General features: G+C 32.7%; 4 protein-coding genes and 1 pseudogene across 6 annotated transcripts; 1 reads left to right on the top strand and 4 right to left on the bottom strand.

Annotated features, from left to right (window-relative positions):
* Positions 1 to 158: 158 nt before the first annotated feature.
* Positions 159 to 3,830, bottom strand: LOC125859157 (cysteine-rich receptor-like protein kinase 10). The gene is made up of 7 exons (XM_049538866.1): positions 3,032 to 3,830; positions 2,431 to 2,568; positions 2,175 to 2,296; positions 1,643 to 1,853; positions 1,226 to 1,463; positions 985 to 1,135; positions 159 to 794 (listed from the first exon to the last, which is right to left on the bottom strand). The coding sequence occupies exons 1-7, from the start codon at positions 3,828 to 3,830 to the stop codon at positions 468 to 470; spliced, it is 1,986 nt and encodes a 661-aa protein (XP_049394823.1). The 3' UTR covers positions 159 to 467.
* Positions 3,831 to 8,155: 4,325 nt separating this feature from the next.
* Positions 8,156 to 14,197, top strand: LOC125860518 (probable UDP-3-O-acylglucosamine N-acyltransferase 2, mitochondrial). Of its 3 annotated transcripts, none has more exons than XM_049540499.1 (11): positions 8,158 to 8,416; positions 9,174 to 9,414; positions 9,733 to 9,809; positions 10,155 to 10,204; positions 10,782 to 10,846; positions 10,930 to 10,981; positions 11,052 to 11,122; positions 11,292 to 11,358; positions 12,526 to 12,597; positions 12,703 to 12,755; positions 13,984 to 14,197. In XM_049540499.1, exons 1-11 carry the CDS (start codon positions 8,230 to 8,232, stop codon positions 14,009 to 14,011), a joined length of 963 nt encoding a protein of 320 aa, XP_049396456.1. In that variant the 5' UTR covers positions 8,158 to 8,229; the 3' UTR covers positions 14,012 to 14,197. The 3 variants fall into 3 exon arrangements, with proteins under 3 accessions (XP_049396457.1, XP_049396456.1, XP_049396455.1); XM_049540498.1 differs by having other exon boundaries at positions 8,159 to 8,416; positions 9,165 to 9,414; XM_049540500.1 differs by lacking the exon at positions 13,984 to 14,197 and having other exon boundaries at positions 8,156 to 8,416; positions 9,165 to 9,414; positions 12,676 to 12,755.
* Positions 13,156 to 14,473, bottom strand: LOC125860524 (NDR1/HIN1-like protein 26). The gene has a single exon (XM_049540506.1). It carries the CDS (start codon positions 14,255 to 14,257, stop codon positions 13,574 to 13,576), a length of 684 nt encoding a protein of 227 aa, XP_049396463.1. The 5' UTR covers positions 14,258 to 14,473; the 3' UTR covers positions 13,156 to 13,573.
* Positions 14,474 to 16,461: 1,988 nt separating this feature from the next.
* LOC125859156 (cytochrome b561 and DOMON domain-containing protein At5g35735-like) lies at positions 16,462 to 18,384 on the bottom strand (annotated as a pseudogene).
* A 4,721-nt stretch (positions 18,385 to 23,105) lies between these two features.
* Positions 23,106 to 25,139, bottom strand: LOC125860512 (S-type anion channel SLAH1-like). Its single transcript, XM_049540491.1, has 2 exons — positions 24,270 to 25,139; positions 23,106 to 23,369 (listed from the first exon to the last, which is right to left on the bottom strand). The coding sequence occupies exons 1-2, from the start codon at positions 25,137 to 25,139 to the stop codon at positions 23,106 to 23,108; spliced, it is 1,134 nt and encodes a 377-aa protein (XP_049396448.1).
* Positions 25,140 to 26,048: the final 909 nt, after the last annotated feature.

Below are 26,048 nucleotides of genomic sequence, written 5' to 3'. Positions count from 1 at the left end.
TGATGTGTTCTTTTAAACTACATTGTCAGGTTATCGCGAAAAATGATAAATTTAATATCTTTCATATTCTATGTAGAAGTTGCAAGTGTGACTATATAGAGTGATTCAATGGACAAGGTGTAATAGCTTAAAGGCCCAACTATTAAGGTATTGTCTGCTTTGACTTGACATTTAAAGTCTCACATTTTTGTCTCCTTGGACATTTACATAGAAAGACGTCTCAACAACAGATACTGAATTCAACTTTTTGTTGCTTATCATGATATTCAACCACTTGTGGTGTGTGAGGTGTTATACTCACCCTCCCTTCCCTTAGGGGCTCAGCGTTCTCGCTTCACTTTATTCCTCCATTACATATAGAGTTTAAGGCTTGTTCAATAACATGTATTATAAGATATTTTACACCATCAGGTAAGTTACGTTTATCGCGAACAACATCTCAAGTAATTGTTCATAGTTGTATCAATCTATCTTGGCTCCATTTCTGTAATGGATACTTCATTGATGGACAATGGCATTGACTTGCTTGTAGATTGATCTGACTCCATGCCCTTTGAGAACATCTCTGATTGACTACGAAAAAAGAATGCAGGTTGTTTAGGCGCTTGCGTAGTAATAGAGTAACTATTAAGCATGAGCACCACAGAGTCCATTGTAGGTCTTCCATTAACATCTTCTTGAACGCACAACAAGCCAATGTGTATACATTGTATCACTTCATTTCTTGAGTATGATTCCGCGAATATTGGATCCATTATGTTCAATGGCGTTCCGTCTCTCCAATTTTTCCAAACCTACAAGATGTATCCGAGTTGGAGGTCATAGATGTCAGCTGATGTCAAGTTTAATGTATCATGCCTTTATTGTTCTACGTGGCTCAACCATGGATAATATCATAGTCAAGTTGGATAGCCGTTAAGAGGGAGGGGTATACGAGATGAAATCTTGATCTCTTACGGATAGAAAGGTAAACGGAAGACTTACATAGCTAAGAAGATCTTCACCACCATCTGATTGGTAAAACGCGCTATTCTTTTTTCCACTTATGATCTCCAAAAGCAGAACACCGAAGCTGAAAACATCTGATTTAACAGAGTATTGCCCGTGCATAGCATACTCCGGTGACATGTAACCACTATACAACAAACAAACACACAAACAAACACGATGGTTAGCTAGAAAAAACACGTAATCTTAAAGGAAAACGGAAGTCTTTAAAACTTACTATGTCCCAACAATTCTACTTGTTATTTCTTCACTTTGATCAATTCCAAATATTCTTGCCATTCCAAAATCTGATATTTTCGGGTTCATTTCTGCATCTAACAGTATATTGCTTGCTTTGAGATCGCGATGTATAATTCTTAAACGAGAATCCTCGTGTAGGTAAAGTAGTCCACGTGCAATCCCTCCTATAATCTTGTAACGTCTCGACCAATCTAGTAGCTGCTGCTTTTCAGGATCTACAAAATTTGATCAGAAACAGAGTTTTTTCTTAAAGATCTATTGAAATCACTCTTTAACGACCACACCACATTTGGTCTATGTACGTGTCTTATTTCTGCAAGAGGTTGTTTCTACACAGACGACTATAGCAATAAGAAGAATATACAAAAATGAATGTTATAAGATGGAAACCAACCAAATAGGAAATAATCGAGGCTTTTATTGGGGACGAATTCATAGACGAGTATCTTTTCATCTCCTTCCAAGCAATATCCCAATAGTCTCACTAAATTTCTATGTTGAAGCTTCGCGATCAATATGATCTCATTCTTAAATTCTTCTATGCCTTGCCCTGAGCTTCTTGATAGCCTCTTCACAGCTATCTCTTGTCCATCGGGAAGTTTACCCTGAGAGTATAATAGGATATCAAAGCGAAGTTAACAATACAAGGGAAGATGGACTGAACATAAGGGGTGTGTTTGATACCAGGACGTCATTTTCCATGGAAAATGTTTTCCCTAGAAAATGTTTCTGATACTTGGTGAGTGGAAAATATTTTTGCGAGTCTTTTAATGTTTTGAGTTCTAAAGATTAATAATAACGTCTAAAGTATGACGAGTAAGATGAGGGAAGTCATTTCCCCCTTTTGATCCGGTAACCAAACACTAGAAAATGAATTTATCGTGGCATATCAAACACACCCCTCGTGACCTAAAAACCGACTTCACCTTGTACACAACGCCAAATCCTCCTTCACCAATTTTGTTGTCGATTGAGAAGTTAGTCGTGGCAACTCGAATAGTGTTCAAGTGATATTGCAAAGACTCAGCAGCTGAAATTTCATCTTCATCTATACACAAGCAAAAAAGAAAATGTCTAGTTAAAAAGTCTTCTTTTACTTTCTTAAACTTCGTGTCAAGTCAAAACCAAACAAACATATTGAAACAGAGGGAGTATAACTAATCAAAGAACTATTCACTTTACCTGTGATCTCTTCTACAACATTGAATTCTCGCGATGTTCTACTTCTTATCCAACAGAAACCTAATATGAAGAGTAGAATCGAAACAGCAATTGGAACAGCTATGGCAACGATTACACCAGATGCAATTCCCCCTTTTCCTGCATCAGTTAGACAATTTTTTTGTTCAAACATTTAAACTTAAGACAGTAATCTGTTTGTTTATATTGACTAAAATGGAACGAAATATAAATGAACATTTTAAATGGAGACAGTCACCAGATATATCGAATGAACGAGTTGATCAGGTTCAATATCACAGATGGTCATTCAACTAAACGTCATTATAGTCATAAAACTAAATTTTGTAACACAAATGGAGAATACTCCCTCTGTCTCATTTTGTTTGTCTAGATTTGACCTGACACGAAGTTTTAAAAAGTAAAAAACACTTTATGATCATTAAATGTACTACCTTTGTTCCAATTTATCTGACATTCTTTCCTTCTTTAATCAGATTAAAAAGAATGACATATTTATATATTTAGTATTGTATCATCAGTTCATCACAGGAAGAGCAAATTGAGTTCAATCAAGTGTACCAAACTTGTGTGAAGAAGTTACCTCTATCGTTGCTTGTAGGCGATGAAGAAGGAGGCGTAGGTGGTGGCGTTGATGCAGTAACGTTGTAAAAAGGGTACAACTCATACCTAATGTTACAACTCGGAAGCAAAACTCTCCCACCTCTCTTCCCATCACTTGGTAAATTTCCGATAGCAGTCCTCAGGCAATTCTCACAAGAAGAACTAGACACATCAGGTATGCATTGTGCAAATGTATAAACTCTTTCGAGTGACGTAAAATTTGCTTCTTTCGAAGCATATATTTTCCCCGATCGATTATTTCCATTTGCAGCCACACTTGCTATTAATTCATTGATCACATTTCCAAGAACTGCTAAGAACCTTTGTGGTTCACTAACATTTTGTGTATTTAAAAAACCATATCTCGTCGCAGTACCAAATAAAGGTTGATCTGAGTAACGTATAAGGCATTCGTCAAACCAAAGGACAGCAATTTTTCCATTAGGACAATAACTTTCCGAGGTTACATCTTCAACAGCTGTTGACACACAATTTTGACAAACGTCAGGGGAAACGTCTCCCCTGCATAAAAACATGCCATAAACTATATCGGACCCTGTGTTACCAGATGTTGTGTTGTAAAATCCGTTAGGCCTCGAAGAATTCGAGGCTAGAGATGATAGAAGGGCTTTGAGATTGAAGCTATAAGTGCTATTGGGAGTGTAAGTTGTGTTTGGGCAGTAAAATGCAGGAGGAGAAGAATTATCTTGACAATTTATAACTTGGAAAATGAAAATTATTATACAATAACATAACAAAATATTGAAGTAGTTCAACATTTTGTTATTTAACAGAGTGATATGTGAAGATATATATATATATATATATAGTATTGACAAAGTTGATGGTGTAAGAGAAAAGTATTATGAAGACTTTGACAAAGTTGATGGTGTTAAGAGAAAAGTATTATGAAGACTTGCTTAGGCTTTATGAGGCAGCTGATGTTTTGTTTCGAGCGTGTTTGGTCAAACTTTCAAAATTCGGCATGTAATACATAAGCATACACTTAAATTTGATTGTAGTTGACAAGTAGGGGTGTGCACTATTCGGATTAAACCGAATAACCAAACCAAATCAAACCNCGAATTTTTATTTGGATTGATTTTTTGGATTTTCGGATTGGTTTTAGATTAATACTTTGTTTGGTTTTTTGGTTTGGTTTTGGATTTTAAAAAATAAAAACCGAATTTTATATATATATATATATATATATATATATATATATATATATAATGTTTAGGTTTAGAATTAAGTTGGAGTTAACCACTTTTGTCCCTTTTTGGTTATTGCCTTTCATGATGATTACGTTTATATTTTATGTTTGAATTACATCTATAATAGATATACTTATAAGTATTGTGTTTTAAGTTTTACTTATGATTTATGTTAGAAAGAATATTTAAGGGATTAAATATTATTACTTTGGTTATATATGTTATTAATTATTGACATAATCGAATAACCAAACCGAAAAAAGCCGAACCGAATAGAGGAAAACCAAACCAAACCAAACCAAATTTATTTTGGACCGGATTGGTTACACTTTTACAAAACTAAAAACCGAAAATCCAAATCGAATAGTGCAAAACTAAACCAAAAAACCGAATGCACACCCCTATTGACAAGTAACCTTTTTAATTTTGGAGTGCATATCTAGACACTTTAATTTGATCTCGATTAACGTGTTTGGTCAAACTTTCAAAATTCGGCATGTAATATATAAACAGACACTTAAATTTTGGCTATAGCTGATAAGTAACCTTTTTAATTTTGTGAGTGTATATCTAGACACTTTAATTTGGTGGTTGACAACTAAACACTCCAACTCGTTCTCACTATGATTCGTGAACAATCCGATGCTGACGTGACATATCAATTTAGACTGCCATTATTGAATTTTATTGAATTCATATCTTAAAAGGCTAGGTCCATGCATACGTATTGACGATGACTTGAGTGAGATGGTGATCATACATAACTTGGAATTTTCCCTTGTACTTTTCTACACCTAGTCAATTTTCAATTTTCATCATTAAATTCACACCTTTGATGACTTTTACCATATAGAAAACAAAAAAAGGAATGAAAGAAAATTGGAAAAGAAGATTTTTTTTAATCATTTTGGTATACGAAATATAATAACGATCCGACTAATCTAATTTCGTAATGTGTAAGGTTCTATAAGGAGGAAATTGTTGTGTCATAGAAAATTTTCCATTCTGACGTGTTCAAGCCTGAAACCTCTAATTAAAAGTGGAGGAATCTCAGGTATTCATATCACTTATATGATGACCATAATTTAATTTAATTTTATTTTTATGAAATGATAATTAATGTCCCCAGTGATAGTATACTTAAAGTAAGCGAGCTTTAAAATCGACGAGGCGAGTGTTCTCGAAGAGAAATCATGATGGAAAAAGAGTGAGGAAAATTTGAAACTCGAGATATTAGAGCATGATGTTTCCCTATGCTTTATCATTAGTTAAAGTGTGAAACTAAAGAAAAAATATATTTTCAAATATGTTTTTTATCATTAACTTTATTTTTTAAAAATATATTTTTCGTCTATATAATTAACTAAATCATTTTTTGCTAAACCCTTCAAAACGTGGTCTTTTGGTAGGTTGGAAATGTTAATGAAATTTTAAGCGTACACGTCTGAATAATTTCCAAATTTCAAGTCATTAATCAAATCAGTCCATTCAATTGTCAAATTAATTAAGGACATGAAATTTAATTCAACAACACGTATTTCCTCTTTGATAAAATTATTTCCTTTCTTTCCTTTCTATCTTATGAAATCAATATGGAATTTGTTTCCATTAATCAAGGGTTTTCAAATATCATAATTATCATTTAGCCAAGTGTGAATCAAAACAACCACAATAACTAGAATTTTTTTTTTAGATTAGATAGTTAATTCTAAATCGTGAAATTCAATCGTTGTTCTAGAGTTTTAACTTCTATAGGTTATAAATGATTTAGAAGCTAAATATTATGAACATAAGCTCTTTTCTTGTTTGATCTTTAGGTTAATTTGTACTTGGCGAAAGAGACTTCATCATTAGAGGTTTCGAGTGTTGAAGAATATGATGTTGGCTCACCAAATCAAATGATCTCCTTCTTCAAAGTTCAGTAGCAAATTTGGATCATTTCGCATAGTTCAAGAGTAAATTCAATATTTTTTTCTTGTAAAAAATGTCTACGTGTCGGTTAAGTTTATTTCATTAGTAAACCATTTCACAAAATTTAGGGGCGAATTTGGAACTTTTCCCAAACCAATTTAAAAGTGATGGTATATCTTTAATAATTATTAGAGAATTATAAATTAATCTAGAAAAAAAAAACTATCTAATACACAAATATTAGGGATGAGACACAAGTACCCCTAGACTTTGTTCTCAAATAAATTTGCTAACCTAGATGATGAGGACATTTTTGAGGAAGGTGAGGAAGAGGAAGAGGAAACGTTGGATAATTGTTTTGCAAATGCAACTAGGAATGCTGATATTTCTCCTAAGCAACAACGTAACAACAAAACGAAGCATGAAAGTAAGCATAGTTGAGATGGTAAAGTGACAGAGAAGTTTGTTTGAAGGGACCTACCTATGCGACTGGCGAAGCAGAATCATATGATAGTGTCAACAACTTCAACAAGATCCAATAAAGCCAAGAAGTGATGAACTATCAAGTATTATTGGACAGATTTGAAGAAGACAAGAGAAACATACTTCAGGTTCCTTTAGAAGGTCAGTATATCTTTTTTAGTCCATACATTTGTAAAAGGAAGTTTGAGGTTGATAACTCAACTTTCTCGTTGACTTTTATGATTTTTCATTACTTTAGAATCCTCACTTGTAATATCATCATAAAGTGTATTATAAACTTTATTTAACGATCATAGAATATCTAGTTCTCTCTAACTCGCATTTTCTTCATGGTTGTCAATTAGTAGAGGTTAGGTACCTCATTAGGATTGGTAAAGTAAGACCTAGCCTCCCTTGCTTGTACTTATTCCTATTGAGATTTTTTTTTATGTCTATTATTAATAAAAAGTCATTAGATCACTGTCTATTGGTATAAATTTGCTTGAAAAAAAAAGTACCCCTAGACTATGACCGAAATTTCAGAGACACACATTAAATGAATTAAGATCGTATCACCCCCTCGAACCCATTCTTTTGTAATTTTGTACACCCTTTTAGCCTACGTGGCCTCCAAACATCTCCCACACTTCTCTATTAAGTGGAGTCACAGAGTGTACCACGTAAGTCAAAAATTGTATGTACAAGATTACAAAAAAAAAATGAGCTCAAGGGGGTAATAATGCCTTAGTTTAGTTAAGGTATGTCTCTCAGATTTCGGTCAGTCTAGGGGTACTTGGGCCTTATTCCATATTTCTACTATAAATACAGTTTCACTCTATAATTTAAAATAATTACATATTGTCTCACTAATTAATGATCGTGTACCAGATTTCAAGTCAGATATACCACTTCTTCAAATTTCAAGTCAGACACGTGTATCAAAACTGCTAGATACAAAGATACATTCTAAAATACAGTCACATAAAAAGAGAGGCAACCGAGAAAGTTGGTGTATCCCAAATACATACAATCACACTAGATACATATAATATTGATACCAGATACATTCTGAAATACAAATACATAGAGTAAAAGAGGCGAGCTCTATGTATCTGAAATACAAATACATATAGAGAAAGATAGCCGAGCTAAAAAGGGATAAAGGCGAGTGAGATAAGAGATCAGGAGATCGAGAGAGTTAGTATATCCAGATGCATGTGAATCATGCTTGAATGTAATGTATCTTTAACAAATTACACTTAATTTGAGTCGTATGTATCGAAAATAAGCCAGATACATGCATCTAACCAAGTAATTATGGTACACAAATTTGGAAAACTCAAGTCAAGGCATATAACTAATAGTGAGATATACATTATTTGCTCATTATTCTAAACGTTTTTGGTACAAATAATCCAAGCCCAAACCATTTTTCCATATTGTTTCATAAGGCATCATATACTAGTATAATAATAATTCCCTTATAACACCTGTAAGCAAGTGTTAATTGCAAAATTGTGACTTTCCTTAACTAATACAAACTTATTTGCCGGTAAATTAAGATTAAACTCATCATTAGCTTCTTTACATTATGGCTTTTCGCCTAAAAAGATTAGCTTCTATTCATTCACTTTCCTCTGTATCAAGAATGGTGTTTAGCATAACTCAAACAAGAAAGATTGAAAATTTGTCAGCCCCAAGACTCGTATCAGCAATTATTTCTTCCAATTGGTTCTCTACAGGCCAAAGAGCTTCAAATCACAGTTCTACTGAGCAGGGTAAGTTTGTTGGTTATGTTGTTTTTATTTGAGCATTTGTGCAGCTCAGGTGTTTGTGGAAATGCCACAAAGACTTTGTTAGTTGTTTTTTTCAAGTGGGGTTTATTCTTTTTCATGACTAATATGTTTGGTACTGTTACTCTGTCCACTGAGGCTTGGATAGAGAAAAGTTTTTATCTTTTTATGTGGGTATGTTGATTTTATTGAAAATGTTTTCTCCTGAAGGAAAGGGGGGAAAGGGTATGGTGACTTATAGGGGAAATGTCGATTTCCTTTGTAGTAATCCTAGCTTTTACTTTATATTAGTTGCTTGGATGGACACTTGGTCATTTTTATTAATCTTTTATAGTCAGAAATATCATAAGAACACTCTCCTAATTTGTTACGGTCCGTTTATTATGATTACTCTATGTTACCTACTTATACACAAAAGCAATTATGGGAAGTGATCGAAAGGTGATATTCAAGATTAGACATTTTCCATGGAGAATGTCTTCCTTCATAGTATTGATTGTGGATGGAACAGTGAATATTCATTCATACAGCCGCCTTGAAACTGAGGCGTAGTAGTTGTTGTTGTTGTTGCAGTGTTGGTTGTGGATAATCTTGTGCATCAATCACATGTTGAATACTGCTTTGTTCTGTTTCCCTTGCGGAATGAAATGAGTTTATGTTCTGAGTGCTCGTTGGTGATTTAACATTTAAAAGTAATTTTGCTGTCAAGATGACATTTTCTTGGTTCCATCAGGTACTACAGTGCACCTTGAATGTGCTTTGAATTCAAGACTTGAGAATGATGGTGAGGATGATCAACAAGGTTACGGGAGATGGGGCAATGGCGGTGGGACTTTTCACAAGTCGGCCCTCATTGATCCCTCGGCCTTTGTAGAAGTTGGCGCTGTAGTACATTCAGAATGTGCAGTGGGTGCAGATTGTCACATTCGCTCCGGAGCAGTCATTGGACCTACTGTTACAATAGGCCAATCAACGAAAATAGGGTAAAATCTCATTAGGCTTTCTTTCATGATAATTGCCTGAGCCTTAAGCCTTTTCTCAATTAGTTTGGATGTTTGAGTTTTGTGTTGGATTCTCCTAAAGAAAGAAATCCAACTGTTTAGAATTGAAAAGGGTGGGTGGGGTGCGGTAGAGGGGAAACAAAACTTAGATATAAATGCTACGAAAAAAGCTAGATGATCCATTTACTTTCTAGGCCCTTGGCAGTCTCACTTGTACTTATTTTTGCAGCCTGATTTATTTTTTGCACCATTTCTTACAAATGACTTTTGGTCTATGAATTATCCGCAAGTTATCTTCAGCTACAATGTTGCACTGGCTAATTGCATAGTTGGTGACTTTTGCGCTATCCACAGTGGGGTCTGCATTGGTCAAGATGGTAAGGCTGAATCTAATGTGAAATTATCTGTTTCAGTTCATTAAAAAGAAAAGGCATAATACATAAATATGCCCTTTAACTTGGCCTCAGCTAGCATCTATGCCCTCCAACTTTGGATGTGCACAAGTAGACACTTAAATTTGTATAAAATTAATAAGTAGACGCTCAAAAAAAAGATACTAGATGAAGCCAAGTTAAAGGGCACAATTATCTATTATGCCAAAAGAAAACCAAGACTATTCTCTTTCTGGTACATGTGTCAGGTTACCTGTCGCTGACATACTTTTGTTTTACATATTACTTCTAGTGTTAGGATTTAAATAAAAAGTTCTCTTCTTGTAACAGGTTTTGGATTTTATGTAGATGAGCAAGGAAATATGAAGAAAAAGCCTCAAGTTAGTCAAATACTATTAATCTAAGAGATATAACTGCTACCTGTGATCCTTGTAATCATATGTTTTACATGCACATGTGCTTTATTAGAATTTTAATGAAAATAATTTTAATATTCTTTATTTTTATGTTGATTGGTGTTATATTTTAGAAAGATATTTCACACACGTAGTGTCAACTTTTGTGCTCGATTTCAACCTCATTGTTATCTTAGCCCATGTCCTCGAGTTTGGTCCTTGATCGTTTGTGCTAATAGCTCATTGTTTGCACTAAATCTCAGTAAGTACTTGAGCCTAACTTTGTTGTTCGACCTATGCTCAAGGTTGACTTTTCTCTCAATGAAATCAGGCCCGACTGAGCTTGAGCTAACAGTAGTTGGTCCGAACCTAGATCTGTCTTTCGTTGTTTGATGCCAGATCAACTACCTATAAAAGTTAATTCTCTTTTAAAAGAAGTTGATAGCAGATTAACTATATAAGCTTATAGTGAATGTTTTTTCATATACTTGAGGTATTATGAGCTACAGCCTTTTATAGTCTTTCAAGCCTATTTATCTTTTTTTATTACTTTCATTTGCAGACCCTGAAGGCGAGAATAGAAAGCCATGTAGAAATAGGTGCAAATACATGTATCGATAGGGGCAGGTGAGATCGATGCTGTTTTTGAATTCTTTATTGCTAATGTTTCTGAGCTTAATCATATGCCACTTCATTTGGAGGCCATGCAGTTGGAGGGATACAGTGGTTGGAGAACATACAAAGATAGATAATTTAGTTCAGGTACTTTCCTACTTCTGAAGTTTTGACGAAATGCTCGGTTTCGAGACGGTTCTTATGATTCGCAATACAGATAGGTCACAATGTAGTGATTGGGAGAAGCTGCCTCATTTGTGGACAAGTCGGGGTTGCAGGATCAGTGACGTATGTTTCCTTTTTAACCCTGCTTTGATAAAAAATGGAAGTAAACATCTTTTTTGGATTTGATCAGCAATTTATTTAACTTTCTAGTTCAGTGAACTTTTAACTTTCAGGAATATACATTTGTTCTTATTTTAGATTAATCTAAACATCCGTCCTTCTGTTTTCTTAGTATAGGTGACTATGTAACTTTAGGAGGAAGAGTTGGGATCCGTGATCATGTCAACATTGCCTCGAAGGTATAATTTTCTATTTAACTAATGATCTGTTCCTTGACTAGCACCATTTAGTGTCATTCTATGTGGAATGATTACTCCATAACATACATGTAATTATGTTTAATAGATTTTTTATATTATATTGCGTGGGGAAATGGAAATGCTAGAACACTGTACTCCAAGCAAGAAGAGATCATATGTTACCACTTACCACTATATGCATCACAAGTTCTATTTGGCAATGCTTTACCTTGACATTATCATGTTAATTCATTGCCTAGTATTGATCTTAATGGACAAAGTTGAGAAGCCAGAAATGTCACGAATGAGTTGATTGTCACAATGAAAAGAAAGTTGCATTTTTGTGTACCTGTTCTCTTGCCTCAAGTTCGTCCTCCTTTTCCGTATGTGTCTTGAGCTAATGGATATTGTAGGATAAAAGACAAGAAATTGGAGTAAACCACATGTGTAACATTCTGTAGTCATAGAACTTATTTTAGTTTGTTGGATGATGATGCTATTATCCTCTTACCTTCTTCTAGCCTAAATCAGAATCAGAATGTTATTACGCTTTTTCAAAAGAGAACTAGAATGTTATTGTACATTCTATGATGGTTATGGGATTCCTGTCGCATGTTGGCTGTTCATGAAGTCAGTATATCTCTTTATTTCTACTGCCAATGGCAGTATATCTGTCCTAGTTTACGTGCCTCTCACTCGGGATAAAGGATACTTTTCGATAGGTTTGAGATATAGGAATTTTGAGTAAAAAGACTAGACATTAAGGAATTAAAAGCAGGCTCCATAAAGCTCTTGAAGTACTAACATTATAAAATAATTAATCTGTGAGGGAAAGGTTCCGTCAAAGATAGCAGATACCATTTTGGGAGAAACCAAAAAGTAGAAACAAGGCAATCTCTTTGTAGCGATGGGAGGATTCTATTTTATTAAAAGGATATTACTTTATTTTATTGTAAAATCTTTTCCAAGACACTGAGGGATGCTGTGAACCATAAAGTAGTTCAACTTGGTTAATTTATCATGAATCTAGATACTAAATTTCTCACTGCATACTACCTACTTTTTCTGTTGATTATGAACATTCTATGCGGCTTTTCGGAAGATATTATGTATAGTATGTATACATAATTAACAATGAAACTATATAATAGTGTTTTGATGCTACAGGTTAGGTTAGCAGCTAATAGCTGCGTCACCAAGGATATTAGTGTGCCCGGAGATTATGGTGGCTTTCCTGCTGTAAGGACTCTACCGTTGTTCATGGTGTCATCTAGTCTCTTCTGAAAAAATTCTGAACTTGTTTTTTCTTTATGATAGTTTGATAATTGCTGTGGCTAACTGCAGATTCCTATACGTGATTGGCGAAGACAAATTGCTAAACATCGTCAAATCTTGAAGTAAGAATTCTGCTTGAATGCCAATCCTATACAGAAATCCATGATTTGAACATTTATTTGACTATGCATGTCATTTGATGTTCACCCGCCACCCAGTGGGACCATCTGAGGACCTATTGATTCCATATCACTTGCATTCTTTTGATCATATTTATTGCTGAGCAACGTTATCTTGGACATAGACTAGAAAATGAATTTGTACCTGAACTTGTTGTTCCTCTTGCCTTTATGACATTACATGCTCCTTGAAAGCAAAGAACTTATGTTTAGATTGAGAGGTAATTTCATATCTTTAAATTAGTCTTAATGCTGCACGCCCGATGTTAATTAACTGGGCTATTTAGAATCTGTCAATAGCTTCTGTCATATTCTCAATGTCAGTTAACGATTATTGAGTACCTCCCTGAGATTATCAAAGAACAGAACTAGCAAATCGAAAAACACTTTGAGCTTCTATTTAAGGCCTTGTTGCATGTAAAAACAGAATACCTTTTTGTGTTCCTTTGTTGTTGTCTACTCTGCTATTTATCATCTCTTTGTTAGTTGGTTCAACAGAATTTCTTTAGTTCAGAAATAATGCACTTCAATTTTGTAGTCGAATACAAGCCTAAAAATGAAAAATCAACAAGAATAGGACAACAAGGGTCTATCGGAAACAACCACTCTACCTTCTATGGTCTATTAGAATCAGTAAGGTGTGCATACACATTACCCTAATTAGACCCACTTGTGGGATTACACTAGGTATGTTATTGTTGTGATAAGAATAGGACAACAAATGGAAAATATCATAAATAAATGTTCCCCTTCCTAATTCATCAATAGAAATAAAAAGAACACCTCTTGTCCATATAAATAGGCAACAGCTTGCCATCTTGTCCTAGTCCAGCAGGACAATTAGCATGAAACCTATGGTGTTTACTGCTCCACGACGAAATCTTAAATCTTATAGTCGAAACTAATTCAACACGAAAAATTACTGCCCCCCTCGACCGATCATGCAGCATTTGCTTCCACTGTGACTCTGTCAATGTCAATGATGAACCACTAAGCGTACTAGCAAACAGGGTGCTATTCTTAGGCTGTTGATAGAATGTTGTCGACACTTGGTACCCTCCAACGCTCTTTTCTCGATAATACACCATCACTTGACTTGCATCATAGTAGATTCCAATACCTTGATTTGAATTCCTTGCTGTAACTCTGAAGCTTATGTGTGCATTTTCAGGTCCACCACCACCATCTCCGTGGCCTAAAGCAGGAATAGAGAAGTCATTGAGGAAAATATGTGGACGATGGGGACGAAGGCTTAGCCATAAAATGAATGTGATGAGTCCAACAATTGCAAGAAGGCCTAAGAATATAGAACATATGAGCTTTGACACTCTTGTGGTTAAACTTTCTTTAACCCAGTGGGCATAGTAGCTAGCACTATGGTGTCGACTTACAGGGCGATCTTGATTGCGACGATTAACTGGTAATTCTGGCCTAGAATGCTGCATTTTTTTGTTTGTTTTTTCAAGTGAATGGAATTGTGGTTGATCATGAACAGTTTTTAGAGTACATTATTATATAATGCAAATCTTTGGATGTCATAGTATTGTTGAGAACTTTTTAGGAAAGAAAAGAACAAAAGAAGAACTGGTTATGTGATCTTAGTATATAATTAAATATACTTTCTTGAGAAGTAGTGTTATTGGATTCTTGAAGTTAGGGGCAAGTATACTTTGTTCTGTACACATGTTTATTCCTTCTCATAGAGAGTATTCTTGTTGAATATGACAAGAGGGGTTGCTCGGGTGATAAAACATATTTTTACCTATAACTTTAAGGTCGTGGGTTCGAGTAAGGGAGCAAACAGGTGGAAACTCCTAAGGAGGGGTTAAGAAAAAAACTTGTCGAATATATATAATTTTTCTTTTTCTCTTTGTTTAAGTTTTTGATTGAATAAGTTAAAATCCTACTAAACTATTAACTTTTTGTGAGTTTCATACCTAAACATACTCTTTTTTTGCTTTCTTGCTCTCCCTTTTTCCTTTTTTATATTAAAAAATTTCACATACATAACTCACACGTCTCTATCTCCCTGACTTAATTTTGTTCCTCTAACTTCATACCTTTCATTTTCCCCAAATATTTAAGGCATAATACATAAATAAGCCATTTAATTTGGCCTTATTTCACATTTATGCCCTCCAACTTTGGGTATACACAAATAGACACTTAAATTTGTATAAAGTTGAACAAATAGACACATGAGTCCAATGTGGCACAATACACGTAGGACACCATGTAGGATTCCATGTAGGACATGTGTGTATTTGTGCACACTCAAAGTTGAAGGACATAAATGTGATTTGAAGCCTAGTTAAATGACATATTTATGTATTATGCCAATATTTAATGTGTACAACACCATATCAACATAATCCTAAAAATGAGGTTTGATGTGAGTAAAGTGTAAGTAAATCTTACTCCTACCTTATATAGACGGCGACGCTATTTCTGATAGACCATCGCCAAGTGAAGCATCTCAAATATTTAGTGTGTAAGTCTATGTTGAGATTAGTCATTTTTGTATTATTTGTTATTGACCGTTTGATTTGTTGTATTAAAAATAATATGCATTACATAATTTCTAAGAAGTTATTTATTTTTAAAAAATACCCTCCACCTTATTTAGTAGAAAAAGGGTTTGAGAGACTATTGGGGTATTTTGGTCATTTAAAGGAAAGGTATAATACATATATTGGACCTTAAACTTGGCTTCAAATTTTAACTTTGACCTCCAACTTTCATAGTGCACAAACAAGCACTATAACTATCCAACCTTTTAATAAATAAACACGCGATTTTTGGAGCCAAGAGCGTGAAATGCAAACGCTTCCACGTGTATTAGTGAGCCACTCAATGGCTGCCAACTAATTAAATACTTTACACGTCCATTTTAGAACTAAAAAAAATAAAAATTAATTAAGGGTAGAGTTGTCATTTCAGCATTTTTTTTTACTGTTGTAGGCCTCGAAAATTACTCCTAACTCGCGCAAAATACGTGCACATCACGCGTTTTGCCAGGTAAGACACGCGTGTTTATTTATTAAAAGGTTGGATAGTTAAAGTGTCTGTTTGTGCACTATGAAAGTTGGAGGTCAAAGTTAAAATTTGAAGCTAAGTTTAAGGTCCAATATATGTATTATCCCAGGAAAATTGTGGGCCAAAGTATCTTTATCTATCACCTAAATTTGCTTGACACAAGTTCAGAGGAGTTTTGCCTCGTCTGGCATAAGTTACAATAGAATTAAATTATTCAATATAAGTTATGTAGTATCTAATTAGCTTGACATAAGTTTAGAGAATTTTTCTTGCTTGACATAAGTTGTGTAGGAATGAAGTTACGTCTTTTATGACATAACTGTGGGTTTTGAAACTAAAGTTTTGCCTCTATCAACATAAGTGATGTAGGAACTAAGTTATGTCTTTTACCACATAACTTGTGACTTCTGAAATGAACTTTTGCCTCTACCGTCATAAACTTTGTAAGAATTAAGTGACCTAACTTGTGTTATGTTATGATACCAAAATATAAATTTATTTCGATTGAAAATTGGTGTCACGAATATTTTCGTCCACTTAATATTTGACTTAATGTGCTTGAAGTACAAAAATGAAAGACCGTCAAATTTGAGGGAAAAAATTAAATACTACTCTAAAATTTATTTTTAATCATATTAAAACATGGAAGAAGTTCCAAAACAAGAGCGATCAATCCCAAAACACTTACAATTACAACATAAGACCATTTCCATCTATGACTTGCTTCTACCTTGTCAATTCCTTGAAATATATTTACAATTGTTAGGATTAACAAAGCATAACCTAAAATATTATGGTATATCGCCCAATATTTCCTGTATACACTTTCTTCATCTGGCTGCAAACATATCGCCAAAACCTAAAAATGATTGATCACACAAATGTTATGACATGTTGACTATAATAAGTTTTAAAAGCACTATAAAAAAAATAGAAATTAATGACGGATAAATTTTAAATTTTTTCTTTATTTCTTAAACTTATTATCATGTCAAACTAAGTATATGTATATAGATTCTTCAAACTTTTTACAAATATGTCTATATACAAATGTTTAATAGAACACTACAACAAATAAAGGATTTAGCGACAACAATATAATTACCGCTAGTCACTAAAGGCTTTAGTGACTCTAGATGCAATGACATTAATTCAATTACAATTAAATATTTATGCGGCAATAAATGTTTTGTTTTATTGTAGTAGAAGTAGAGGTTGTGCAATATATAAACAATAATATAAATGTACATATCTTAAATTCAAAGTACATACATATGTATATTCGTAACAAGAAAAACATAAAATATACATGCGTATATATTAAGTGGTACATGATGAACTAGCGCGCAAGCTAAATTTATATTCTGAATTCGTCTCTAAAAATTAAATCAAATCAAAGAGTACTATTTGTATCTTACTTGGATAGTAGTGAAAGTGAAAATTATGGTGCCAATAATTCCATGAGTACTCATCATAGCGTGTTGATCTTTGGGTGAATTTTTCATCATTGACATGCCAAGACCCCATCCAATTGTGCCCAAAACAAATCCTGCTACTTTTGAAAGTACATGAAGTGAATACCATTCCTCACATTTTAATGGATGTCTTTTGTAATATCTTGCAATTATTACACCTATAGGTAAGAGGATTCCCCATCCAAAAATGTTTACAACCCCATGTACCTATCATAAGATGTAAGAAATGAGGTTATTTATGACATAGGGTATGTTTGGTACGACGAAAAATATTTTTCTGAAAAATAAGATTTTTTTTTTGTGTTTGACGTATATAAGAAGAAAATATTGCTCCAGAGATATTTGTGTATAATCTAGGTAAACACTATACGAGAACTTGAGTTGTGGGGGTCAGGGGTGGATCTAGCCAACTTATAGCTATGTGTTCATGTGAACCCAATAGTTTTTGCTCAACCTTTTGTTTTCTTATTAAGAAATCAACTTAATACATTAACTCAAGGTCGTTATTGAAATGCATAAACTTCAAATCCTAGATTCACTTATGATACGCACTATCGGGGGTAGGATGGAGGTGGAATGTGTTAGGGTGGAGAAGAGACAATCAGTGAGAGGTGTCACTTACGTAGAAACATGCAATTGGTTTAGCGGTAACATCATAAAGATTGAACTCCGACCCTCTAAAATTAAAATCTTGAATCCGTCTCTGCAGAATTAAAAAAAAAAAAAAGGTGCGAAAAACGAGGTTCTTACAACTCGAAGTCGAGGATGATGATGTTCATGTGTAGGTCTAAAATACCATGACTTGAAATCTGTATTCACTTGTGTATCATTTGATCTATCAAGAGAATTGTGATGATGTTTGTGGTGGCCACCATGGGAATAAAGATTTTCATGAACAAAAATAGCCTTTCTTTTCATCAAATTCGAATTAGAGTGAGCATATGTTAAGTCTAAGAAAAAAATTATAGTACAAAGAATTATGAAACTCATGCTAATAATAATTATAATATTGTGCATATGGAATATATTGTATGTACACAGAAAGTTAAAGTCCAAGACATGAAAAACAACAACTTGTATTTATAACTTCCAGAAATCTAACTTTTTGTATCTTCGTACTTTATTTTACTCTAATAATTTTCGTTAAATAACAATAATAATGTATTCAATGAAATCCACTAATTAAGTGGGGTTTGATAAAGGTAGAGCGTGTGCAGGCCTTATCACTATTTCGTGAAGGTAGAGAGATTGTTTTCGAAAGACCCTCGGGCCTTGGCACGAGTGCATCAAACCCAAGTAGAAGAAGAAAACAATGAATAAAGCATATTAACAGTTAATAAGAAAAACATTGGAAGGTCTACAAGAAAGAAACAATAATGATAATAAAATAGTGTGATAATCGAAGAAACACAATTTTCATTAAATAATGCATGTCAAAATTGCAGAAATTGGTATTCCAATTTATGTGATATTGTATGAATAGGAGTTGATTTTGGTTATTTTTCTTTTAAACTTGTGGCTTAAAATAAGTTATAAATGTTTGTATAACAATAAATCATCTGATTAAAAGTAAATTAAGAAGTATAAATTTTATTTTTTGAAATAAATATGTCTTCCTTTTTATATAAATTTACAAAAAAAGGAAAGTCTACGATAGTAATAAAATCTATATATATATATATCTTATGCTCTCTAAATCTCAATTGTGGATCGTTAAAAAAAGAAAAGTGTGTCACGTAGAGGCGACAATATATGTTTAGCGCCGAACTATACTTTTTTTTTTTGGTCGGAATATATTCTTTACTTATGACAGTAGCGTCAAATCTGTCAAAAACTTTATACTATGATTTTATTCTAAGCTTCAGCATCTTTCTGTCATTTTCTACACCACTTTTGAAGTTCCATGGACTAAAGTCATTGTTTAATTTAGACCCAATATATAAACAGACAGTTAAATTTAATTTTAGCTAATACGTAAGTATTTGAATTTTGAAAATATATATTTAGATATTTTAATTAGATTGATAATATTTTAAACAATTTAATTTGTTTATACGAGGAATTTTGAAAATGTATATTTAGATATTTTAATTAGATTGATAATATTTTAAACAATTCAATTTGTTTTTACGAGGAATTTTGAAAATGTATATTTAGATATTTTAATTTGATTGATAATATTTTAAACAATTCAATTTGTTTTTACTATGTCTCGTAGAGGTGTTTAAATGATTATTTTGTAAGTTAGAGTGTTCAATTGATATGATGAGTTGAGGATAAGTCAATATTAGATTGTTTATTTATCAGCTAAGACCAAATTTGAATGACATAATACATAAAGCGTCATTTAACTTGACTTCAGTTAACATCTATACCCTCCGACCTAAAATGTGCATAAGTAGACATTTAAATTTGTATTCCCTTTGTCCAACAATACTTGTACACTATTGACTTTGCACACTTTAATATAAATAGAAGAGTAATTTTACTATATTACCATTTTTTTTTGGAACCTCAGGATAACGCGCAGCCGCTACAACCTCTGCCACAGCCTCTACCCACTTCAGACTCCTTATTCCATTTTCGGACCGTTTTGAGGCGTTGGCTAAGATCCTTCGGGTGAGCACTCTGTGGTGACCATTTTGTGCGCACTAGATAAACTCCCCACTATGTAATAGCCTGCAAACCACACAGGGGATGTAAACAACACTATGTATGCCCTATGCGACAGGCTCGACTCAGAAGGCATTGATGGGGGATCGATCCCGAATCATCTGTGTGGATAACCACCCTCCAAACCAACTACATTACCCTTTGAATATAATAAATACAATGTCTTGAAAAATGTAATAAAGATATGAATATAATTAATGATAAGGGTAAATTAGAAAATAAGTGTAGAATTATCCATTGATTTCATAAATTGGACAAATATTGTTGGTCATCCCAAAATAGTATAGCGAACAACTATTCTTGGACAGAGGGAGTTAAAATTGAACAAATAAACACTTTCTTAACAAAAACTTTCTGAATTTTTATAGTAATTCAGTTAATTGGTTATTAACTGAACATCTGCCTAAATTTTGGCAACAAGATTTGGAATTTTCATGATTAAACACTGATTTTGAAATAAAGGAAAACTAATTATTCTGAAAACTAAAAAAGAAAAATTCTCAGGGCCATTAAAATTGAAGTTGTTTGGTCATTATTATGTTGATGAAATTTATACATTAGTTGTAAATCGATTGTTCCAATAGGTTATATTCCCATTTATTAGTTAGCTTCAAATGCAATTTTTCTCCCTAATAGTGACTTGTTTCTTCATCTACCATTAATTTTTTTTTAAAATTCTCTTAATAACATGTTCTTACTGTCATAAAAATGTCATGGTTGCATCTTTGAGAGCTCAAGTTGTAACTTAGGGGTACTTCAGGTATATAAATGTGAAGTTTTAATTTTTTTCCCCTTAATTTTGTGTTTAGTCAAATAGTGATACCTCGTATAAAATAAAACAAAATAAGTAGATGATAAACTTTTTGGCATAATACATAATATGTTTTTTAACTTGACTTCAACTGACATATATGTCCTCCAATTTTGGGTGTGCACAAGTAGGCACTTAAACTTGTATTAAATTGAACAAGTAAAAACATGTGTCCTACGTAGCATAATACACATTGGACGCCATGTAGGACATAAATTTTTCATGTAGGACGAATGTATCTATTTGTTCAAATTTATACAAATTTAAGTGTCTACTTGTGCACATCTAAATTTAAAGGTCATAACTGCTGACTGAAGCCAAGTTAAGAGTCTTGTTTATATATTATAGATGATATATAGGGCAAAGAGATAAGACTTAATTAGAACAAATGATATTGTGTTAAAGCACCTAATTTAGGTTAATTATTTGAATTTACGTCTAATTAATTAGTTGTGAATATAGACCATTCCACTAGCAAAACAAAAGTCAAAACTCCTCCAAGTTAAATTCAACTTAATTAATTTCTCCCTATATATACTCTATAATTTCTTCCTTCTAAAGTATCCTCCCTTTCATCTCTCTCATTTCATAATTTTCTCATCCTTTCACAAATAGCCATAAAATCATGAAATTCCTTTTAATTTTAGCCATAATTATGGCATTAACCATACCAATTACAACATCATTTTCATTCAATGAACCTCATTACAATAATCCAACATTACCTCTTCCAAGAATTGGTCATTTTCAACCACAAATACCATCTTATGATGATGATCACAAGTTAAAAATCAAAGATATGTTTACACAAATGACATGCAATAAGAACCCTATGATATGTTGGGCCAAGGATAGCCCAGGCCCATTTTGTTGCAACAAAACGTGTGTAAATGTGTTGATGAACAAACAAAATTGTGGATTTTGTGGGAATAAATGTAAGTATAATGAAACTTGTTGTAAAGGACAATGTGTCAATACTTTGTTTAATAAGAGACATTGTGGGGGTTGCAACAACAAGTGTCAAGAAGGAAGTTCTTGTGCCTATGGAATGTGTAGCTATGCTAATTAATATCATCGAGGGTTGCAGTGGGATGGACAGTATCCCTCGAGCCTTGTGAATGGGAAAAAATCCTGATAGATAATGATTCTTCCTTTAACGTGTCTTACGTGACGTGAATCCTAGTTAATTGGGCCACATGCAAGTACTGGACACCATAATATTTTTTTAAAGATACAAAAAACAATAATACTTTGATTCATTAGTATTCTACTCGAAAGATTAATTAATTCATTGATTGTGTAATAAGTTAAAGTAGTCTGTTGTTGATTTTCTCATTCTATTAATAAAATTATTGCTCTTTACAGTACCTATAGCACTAGCTAAAAATCTTTTAGATATTTCTCCATTATTTGTTCTAATGTTATTGACTTTCTTTTAATTTGGGAATTTACTTCATACTATCTCCCCCATGTACAACAACTAAAAGTTTCATATTCATTTAGATTAATGTTTTGTATATTACATATGTTAGGCACATACTTTATATAGATAACATTTTCAACAAAAAATTGACTTTCGGTATATCAAAGACACTCCAAATCACATAAAGAGAAATAAGGTCGTACAATCGTCACTTGAAATTAGGTTTTAGTATTCAAAATCACCATAGCAATCCTTACTAATTCAAATAAAAATGACTTTTTATTTTTTAATCCATAAAAATAAAAGATCGAGTGAAGAATCATGTTAACCCTAAGAAGGTATTAGACATTTTATATTTCCTATTGATTTATGTGATCCATTTGATTCATTACATTTTTATTTAATCATATCTCAATATGTTCTATTTATGTTTTTATTTCTTTTTCATGAGTTGATCACATTAAAATTTTCTTTGATAATATGTTGTGGTGAGACTCAAATTCAATTGAAGTATTTAATTAGTCCGATACTATATTTAAATGTGTGATCATTTAATCAAAAAATGTAAGTTATTACGGAAAAAAGCACATTTATGTGATAGTATTTTCATAGTAGTTCGTTCCAAAAAGATTGACACACTTCTATATTAGTAACAGGAATCCTCAAAGCATTAGAAATTATCACATTAGGAATATTAGCACTAGACATAATCATAATAATTATAACAACAAAACAAGCCCAGTGTAATCCCACAAATAAGATCTGGAGATCGAGGAAAGTGTGTACGCATGCCTTACTCCTACCTTAAAAGGTGGAAAGCTTGTCTCCGATAGACCCTCAACTACTTTGAAATATAGAAATATATATAGATATAATTAAGTGCTTTTAGTGAAGTTTAAATATCTATCATGATCACTCAAGAGCATGTCAAGATTGAGTGCTGTGGAGACTGTCAAGCCAACAAAAACAAGAACAGAGAGGGCAGATAGAAGCAACATTAGCCCATTAGCAACATGACCTTCCACTTGATGTGCATATTGTGCAGAAGCTAAGGCAAGGAATGTTAGGGGAAATGAGTAAGCCCACCATGCAACATTGAACTTTCTCATTGATTTCTTGAATAGAGTTGGCCTACAAACCTAATTAAATCATGACAAAAACAAGAAAGTTATTAGATAGATGTCTATGGTAAGTGTGACATGTTATTATATATAGGTTGTACGCAGAATTTTTCATAAGCGATGTCAATATATATGCGTTTCTATAACGAACTTAAGTTAGTGCATATATTGAGTTCACAATTAAATATTTATAGATATTTAATGGAGAAAAAAATTACCGAGTTTATGTAAACCCACATGTTATATTGTGGATCTGCGCCTCTAATCACATATAGATGTCTATGGTTTATATATGTGACCCTATATTCCAAAAATAATTATTGGTTTCTAAACTTGGAAATAATTTAATATAAACTTCTCATTTGATTCTTAATGAGAAGCGTTTATACCCACATAAAAGTTATGACATGCATATTTAACACCGTAACTTTCAACAATTTTATAGCCACGTGAATACTATGACATGTTTAATACTATTAGTTTCAAAAATCTTTTTTTTTCTTAAACTCTATCTAGTCAAATAGGTTCACACAAATTAAAACAGTTGGAGTATTAAGTATTATGTAAAGAGAATATACAGTGGGATCAAGACTACTAGATATGGGCCTTAAGAGGTCATTTGATAGATTATATGAGAATAATACTAAATAGTGTGTATAAGTAAAGTTGGATTAAAATTAATTATGCTGAGATTATTTCTTGTCCACTATTTGGTTAAGTGTATTACAAACAATTCTACCATTAAACCATGTATTAGTCGTACATCATATATATATATATATACATAGTGTGAAAATCCTACCAAACAACTAATGCATATATTAGATTCTCTAATACATCCCACCAAACGACCCTGAGAGTAGTATAATGCATATATATAGTATATTTAATTGAAGGTAGTAAAGAAAAAAGACTTACCAAAGATGTGAAGAGAAATAGTGAAAGAAAAAAGAGCATCCTGCATGGCATATCAAAATCCCCAGAAATAGAAGCCCACGCTAAGCTAGCCATGCTAGGTGCAGCCACAAACAAGAAAAATGAAGGTCTAAGCATGGCAGGAAGGCCATTACTACCCGATAATCGTTGATAAAGTGTTATAAACACAACTAAATAGTGTGTTAATCCAAGTGTAAATATACAAATTGCACTCTCTTTCCATTCCATCTTGCTAGCTATCCAAGCACCAACCAAATTTCCCAAAACAGAAAGTTGGCTTGTTGGATTTGCAACCATTGACAAAAACCTCTTTTCAGTAGTGAACCATTGTCCATAAATTTTCACATCAAGAATCACCACAGGTACGACGAATATCCACCATAGAAATTGACAAGAATCAAGATTTGGGATTGTGAATGGTACTGATTGAAGCAATAAAAGATAAGAAATCCATGGTGCAAAGAGGTAGTTAACACCAATAGGATGCAAAAACTCAGATTTCACTAACTTGAAGTGAAAAATGCACCTTAAGATGTAAAGAAAAGAGAGTAACATAAGTGTACAAAGTGATATCCACCATAGTAAGAGGAAAGTAGTTGAAGGGAGTGAATGAAATTTGTGTTGAAGTGTTTGTGATTTGTCCAAATGTTGAGTTAGTACTTTCCATAACAAAGTTTGACCACCTAGAGAAAGGCTAATTCTAAAATAGCCTGCATGAAGTTTAGTCAATGGGGAAATATTAGAAGAAATTGATTTCTTGGTAACATGATCTTTAGTAGAGTCATGAATAATATTTTCATCATCATCACTTATTGTGACTTTGATTGTTGATTCAAAAACTTGTTCCCCCATTGAAAAAAAATGTTATGTAAAATACCAATTGACTCTTGTAGGAGAATATGGTCTACATTTGTAATGCTTATTTAGGGCTATATATAAGAGCCAGGATATCGTAAGGGGTTCATCAAGTGGCGAAGTGAAAAAAAGTGTTCAAAATTTAATATATATGTATGAAAAATAATTTCTGACCTATAGTATAATTTTGAAAAAGGGTGTTCAACTGTCCACTCTGCATTACATGTGGTTATGTCGTTACCTTCTTTGATTCGTCAAAAAATTACATTATATATATAAGGTCAAAATTATAATTTTTATGTATGTAGAGTAGATGTTGAATTTCTTTTATTTCTTGTGTATTTATCTTTTTTATATTTTAAATCTCCTTATTAAAATTTCTAACTCCGCTGCCGTGTATAGATGACTTGGAGATTAAAAGTGCACTCATATAATCCAAGATTAGTAAAATTAAATTAGTAAAGCAAGATGTAGTGTGTGATCAGTCAGGATCATTCATGGGGGATATAAAGTAAACATCCTTTGTTAGGTCACTTAGCTGTATTATCGTGCATTTTATTATAAAGATTTAAGTTATACATATTGCATGGTATAAATATTCTTTACACTATTAATGTAGTTTGACTTAATATAAAACATTACTTTAGCTATCTTTATACATATTGCATGGTATAAATGCTTTTTTATTAAAATTCTCTTAAAATTACTTTGTTTTTGATTGATTTGAACTATCAAATCTAGTATAGAGTCTAGAAATCATTCAGACATAAAAAAGATGGAAAAAATATATGAAAAAATTACTTAAATACACAACTTATTTGATCATATTCTCTAAAATTCTCTACTATTTGAAAATTTTATAAAAAATTTTATTTTTGGACACATCACTCTTACACAATGTATCAG

The sequence above is a fragment of the Solanum stenotomum genome, chromosome 3, assembly GCF_019186545.1.
Source record: "Solanum stenotomum isolate F172 chromosome 3, ASM1918654v1, whole genome shotgun sequence".
NCBI classification, from domain to species: domain Eukaryota; kingdom Viridiplantae; phylum Streptophyta; class Magnoliopsida; order Solanales; family Solanaceae; genus Solanum; species Solanum stenotomum.
The sequence above is the reverse complement of the archived record's forward strand: the minus strand, read 5'-3'. Positions and strand labels throughout refer to the sequence as shown.